General features: G+C 41.3%; 1 protein-coding gene across 4 annotated transcripts in view; it reads right to left on the minus strand.

Annotated features, from left to right (window-relative positions):
- Nucleotides 1–6,000, minus strand: part of Myom1 (myomesin 1) — a 139,136-nt gene that overhangs the window by 4,854 nt on the left and 128,282 nt on the right. For 3 of the 4 annotated variants that reach the window (XM_048806490.1, XM_015482521.2, XM_015482520.2), the window contains 2 exons: nucleotides 4,937–4,992; nucleotides 602–1,423 (listed from right to left, as the gene is read on the minus strand). The exons of the other annotated variant lie outside the window; for it this stretch is intronic. In XM_048806490.1, the coding sequence (XP_048662447.1) occupies nucleotides 1,118–1,423; nucleotides 4,937–4,992 (362 nt within the window). In that variant the 3' untranslated portion in view covers nucleotides 602–1,117. Of the gene's footprint in view, nucleotides 1–601; nucleotides 1,424–4,936; nucleotides 4,993–6,000 lie in introns of those variants that run through there. 4 annotated transcript variants of the gene reach the window in all.

Raw genomic sequence — 6,000 nt, forward strand, 5'->3', positions numbered from 1 at the left:
AAATTAATCTCTTTTTGCTATTACAAATCACTCAGTCCTAGGGATTCTATGATAGCAGCATAAAACAGACCAAAACACCTGCCCCTGGCAGAAGAAAGGAGGGAGGGGAAGCTCTTCACTATTACCATTTTCTTCCAGTTGGGGGGCTGTGTGTGTGTGTGCACACCAGGGGGATTGGAACCAAACTTCCTGAAGCAGCTGCTGTTAGGAGCTGCCTTTCAGCAAGCCTGGCAAAGAGCCTCACCCCAAAGCTGGCAGTTCTCTGAGCTTGGAGGGTGCTTGGTGCCTTTTATTCTTAGCTGTGGGCCCTTAGTCACCAAGCCTGGCACTGGGTACCTCACACCGTTTTATTACATGGAACTGACACCTTTTATTCAATTTCCTTGGGTATCTTAACCATGGGATTGGCTTGATTATATGGTCAATGACCTGATGCACAGCAACTGTAATTTCAAACCTCTGATGGCTTATCTGGTCGTGTTCTGGAGGTTCTATTTTAACTAAAACGTGTACACCAGAAAATGTGCTGTGAGAAGTGTCAAGGAAGGAGCTGCAGAGGAATCCCAAATGAGCAGCAAAACAGAATTAGAGAAACACTAGGAAAGGTGTGAGGCCGTTTATTCATACCAAGGAGGTGCCAGATCACAAGGCTACCCACAGAAATGCACATCACTGTTGTAACAACATACCAAACACACGGATGGCTTACCAGCTGGTGTCCATTGTGATAGGATGCTGGAGTATCATCGTAATCCACAAGAAGTTACTGGTAAAACCTCATCCAATCCCTACTCTGCCCCACAACACGTTCCCTTGCTCTCTGACCATCATTCAATGTCCCTCCAACATTATTCTGATCTTTTCCTTAAAACTAATAAATATGTTACCAAGGGTATTTTCTCAGCTCATAATTTATAGATAATGAAAAACTATTAAAGTATCATTAGTGGTTCTTTTTTAAACATATGAATTAGATTTGACACCCCCCACCCTAATCCAGCACAAATTAGGAGACTGCGATGTCTTCCTTGTCTGTAACCCAAACCACTCACACACAAGCAGCCCCGTCGGCTCAGCTGGTCTTGGCACCCCCTGCACCCCTCAGCCCAATCTCCATTCACTTGGACTTCTGGGAGGACTTCTGGTTGCCTTTCTGGGATTCCAATGCGACCTTCCTTGCCTCCTCCTCTGGGATGAACACGCTGACCGTGAAGTCGCTTGTCTCGGTGCCGTACTTGTTCTTCACCACCAGCCCGTACTTGCCTGAGTCGGCCGTGCTCACACCTGAGATGGTGAAGTAGGCAGTCTTGCCGGCCTCGAACCTGAGGTTGCAGTGGTCATCTGAGGCCAGCGACTTCTCATTCTTCAGCCAGGAGACCTCTGGAGTTGGGTCGCCCCACACATTGCAAGTGAGATTAAGGGCCTGCAAAACAGGTTTTAGAGGTTGGGGGGTGGATAAGTCAGATACATGATCCAACTTCAAAAATCTTGCTTGCTGGCTGGCAGTTTGGAATGACCAGATGGAAGACAAAATATAAATCCCCCCCAAACCGGGGCTTAAAGTAATTATGTGTGTGCACCTGTGTGAGTGACAGTTTGAAATAACTCGTGAGTAGGTTTTTGTAGGGCCAGGGCTTTTGGGCTTCTGGAATGTTTGTCTTCAAAACACTCAAAGGAGTTCTATTTCCATTCCTGGTCTCCTCCGCTTTTTTCTTCATAAACACATTGATGGCTTTTACTCGAATGTAGTCTTCTGGGCTCTGTATCAGTACAAAACCTCCTTATTGCTATAATCACCACCTGCTCACATTTGCATCTCATTTATGTCACAGAGCCCAGCATCGGAATGGGAACAGCTGCTCCAGATAATGTAACTTATTTTCACATTCCATCTTCCTCATTTTACTTTGCTTCCCAAACCCCAGTTAATCTGTACAACTGCAGAGGTGCTCTACCAAAACCTAGCCTAAATAAGATATTCCCATCTGTGCTGAAATCCTCTTAGACTAAAGAATTGGTACTCAGGCTACAGTCTTACACTACCTTACTTTTTATTGGGGAAAAAAATAATCTCTTATTCTAAAGAATTGGCATTCAGGCTACAGTTTTACACTACCTTACTTTTTATTGAAAAAAAAATTAAATAACTGTAGATTCATGTGCAGTTGTAGGAAATAATAGAGATCCTGTGTACCTAGTTTCTCCCAATTGACATTTTGCAAAAGATCATACAATATCATAACCAGTACATTGATATTGATCTTGCTTAATTTTATTTTTATTTTTATTTTTTGGTACTGGGGATTGAATCCGGGGGCCATTAACCACTGAGCCTTCTGCCTCAGCCTCCTGAACTGCTGGGATTACAGGCATGAGCCACTATGCCCAGCCATTTCCTTGATTTTATTTGTACTCTTTTGTATTTGTTTGGAAGTTTTGTTCTATTCCTCACTTATGTAAGTCCTTGCATCTACCACCAGAGTCAAGATGCATATTTCATTGCCATAAGAACCCCTGTGTTGTCCTTTAACAACTACAACTACACCCACCACTGCCCTCCAACTTCTCAATGGCATTCCTTATTCCTGGAAACCTCTAACCTGTTTTCCATTTCTAAAATTTTTCCATTTCAAAAAATAAGAAAAAAATGCAAGAATAGATATATAAATAATGTCTACAATATGTTATCTTTCAGGATTAACTTTTTAAAAAATTTTTTAGTTGTAGATGGACACAATACCCTTATTGTATTTGTTCATTTTTATGTGATGCTAAGGATTGAACCCAGTGCCTCACACATGCCAGGTGAACACTCTACCACTGAGCCGCAATGCCAGCCCTCAGGATTGACTTTTAAACTCAGCATAATTCCTTACAGATTCACCTAAATTGTTTCATCTATCAATAGTTTGCCCCTCTTTATTGCTGAATAGTATGCCATGGTATATACATGCCTAGAGTCACCTATACTACTTACAGCTTGGGAACATTATAAAGTGCTATGATCATTATTATACTTTTTGTTGTTGCTGTTTTTGTTTTCATTTTTTTTTTGGTACCAGGAATTGAATTCAGGGATGCTTAACCTCTGAGACACATCCCCAGCCTGATTTATATTTTTATTTTGAGACAGGGTCTTGCTAAATTGCTTAGGGCCTCTCTAAGTTGCTGAGACTGGCTTTGAACTCATAATCCTCCTGCCTCAGCCTCCTGAGCTACTGGGTTAGTTTGTTGGTGTTTTTTTTTTTTTTTTAAATATAAACATAGATTTCCATTTCTCTGGGATAAATGCCCAGTGTGCAATTGCTAGATTGTATAGTAAATGCATGATTCATTTTTTTCCCAGAAATTGCCAAACTGTTTTCCAGAAGCTGTATAATTTTGGTTTACATTTCTACCAACAATGTACAAGTGATGCTGTTTCTCCACATCTTACCAGCATTGCCACTCTGGATTTTGTTGTTGTTATGTACCATTTTGTATTATAGCAACTCTGGCAGGTGTGTCATGATATTTCATTGTGGTCTTTCACTTCCCTGATGGCTTCACATTTTAAATTCTATTCTTGCATTTGTTTCTTACTAAAAATCCAGAAATCATAAGGAAAGAACTAGGGATCACAAGGGACAAAGAAAAACATGTTCTTCTAAATATCTTTTTAATGGGTCTTCTGTGATCACTTATTATCTCTTCTGTAGGAGTAAAAACTGGGTAGATCAAGAAATCTATTTTTATCCCATAATTAATTGGCATTTCTTACTGAATTATTCTACAGATACTTTTCAGAAAGAAACATATGAGTCAACTTATTGCCATTAAGCTTAAACAAGCAGACCAGGCATATAATATTGGAAATTGTGATTATGTGGGGTTAGAGCTTAAACGAAAACTCCCAAACTCCTTAAGCATTATGGGAAACTCATATCTGTACTTTAGACTTGAGTTACAATTTACAAAGTGCTTTCATATACACTCCCTCTCATCACTACCCAGTGGGTCCAACCTCATTAGGTGAGGGAAATGAAATAGAGGATTTAAGAACAAAAGCAACACTGTGATGGTCGAGCTTAAATTCAACTGTGATCACATTTTCTACCCATGAAGAAATGCAGCTGATTGGAACCTCCTCTCATTAACGCATTTTGATATGCTTTGATTTGTTACCTGAGTTCCAAGTGTCCATTGTATGTCTTCACCACCCTTTGAGGTGGGGAAAAGTTTTGTTCCACCATAAATATCTCTCCAGTTATGGCTGCCCTATTAAACTTGTTTTAATGAGATTCAGGAATGATGGAAGTGAATACAGGTCAAAACACTGCTTCTCAAAGAGATTATTATGGAGCCAGGAACATTTAAAATCAGGTGGAGAGAAATCAGTTTTTAAAAGAAATAAAGTCTATAGAAAGGCCTGGAGCAGTCCGTGTCCCTACAAAGGTGAGGCACTTTGTAACAGTATGGTCCATTTCCCATTGTGTGTTAGAGGTCATTTCTTTCTTCTATTATATGTGTCACAGAGTTATGACTGAATATTTTCAGTTTCTCATCAGTATAAAGGGTGACTCTAGAGAGATACTAAATGATCTCTATGTCCACATGAGACAAACTTGCATCTTGATGCCTACAAAATATTAAGATGATAATTTTAAAATATTTATTTATTTATTTTTAGTGGTAGCTGTCAATACGTTTATTTTATTTATTTATTTTTATGTGGTGCTGAGGATTGAACATAGGGCCTCACATGTGCTAGGTGAGCAGTCTACCTCTGAGCCACAGCCGCAGCCCATGATGATAATATTTAAACCCTGTATTTAGCTATTTTGGACAAGTATAAACAACCATGCCAATAAGATGGGGATCTGGGAATAAGTACATCTTAAAAGATGGGACACAGTCTGGGGTACTTGGAGCAGAGACAGGAGTGCTTTGTACTCACCTTGCCCTCCTGGATGGTGACCACATCAGGGAGACCGCCCAATACCCGGGCACGATCTGCAAGCATAGGCATTTTCTGGTTAATCACTGCAATTGTGAGGGCCAGAGACTACACTCACAAAACCATCCCAGGGGATGAATTTCCCCAATTTTGTTTTCCCTCTCCTGATGGTTATTTTATACTTTCATTAATAAGCAAATAAGAAAATGATCCAGTGGTTCTGAACTTTAATCCTTTACCTACATATTGACCATGCATGGGTACTTGCCGCTGTACCTAAACTACCAGCTTGGGATTGCTTTGCCACTTTAAGACTGGTTCTACAATTTTCATGGCTATTTTCAGCCCCAGTCCTTCTGCAGCTTAGTGAGGCTAAGCTCAAGGAGGCAGAACAAATCTTAATGGATGGCCTCCAAGCCCAGCGTGGCCTCTTTATAGATCTCCCTATGTTGAGCACTGTTTGCATAATGGAAGGGCCGTATGCTGGGCAGCTCTGGAGGCTCATGCAGACGTGGGCTTTCTTTGAGGCCTTCCCCAGACAGCTTTCTTTTCTTGTTTCCTGGTGTCTCTTCACAGTTCTGTGCAAACCACTATCTTTGGCTGAGGGTAAAGGCCCTCAGAAGAGGGCATAAGGTACTGGATGGGTTAGGGGCTGGTACCTCTGGCAAAGTCCTATGTTCTGGGTCTGGATACCTAAGTTCCAGGGAAGGGACTTTTCTGTAACACATCCTCTCTGTCACTAACACACAGTGGCTGCCAGCCTTGTGTTTTTAGGCCTACTTCAACTAACCTATGATGCTTGATCCTTATTTCTATAACTCCCTTCTCCACAGAGAAACTTGACTTCATTCTACTGCTCATTCCATGGTACCACCTGTGGGCCTAGTCCATCACCTGGTTCCCTGAGCGACTTGCTGTGTGATATCAGGCCAGTCACCTTGCTGGATGGGCCTCAATCTCTGGGTATGGAGTAGATGGAGGGTGGGTTTACATTTGACCTATGGATATTAAATTTGCAAACCTGCTCCACAGTATCCATGGGATTTTGGGGGGTTGGGTGGGGG

Source organism: Marmota marmota, unplaced genomic scaffold (assembly GCF_001458135.2).
Source record: "Marmota marmota marmota unplaced genomic scaffold, marMar, whole genome shotgun sequence".
In the NCBI taxonomy this organism is placed as follows: Eukaryota; Metazoa; Chordata; class Mammalia; order Rodentia; family Sciuridae; genus Marmota; species Marmota marmota.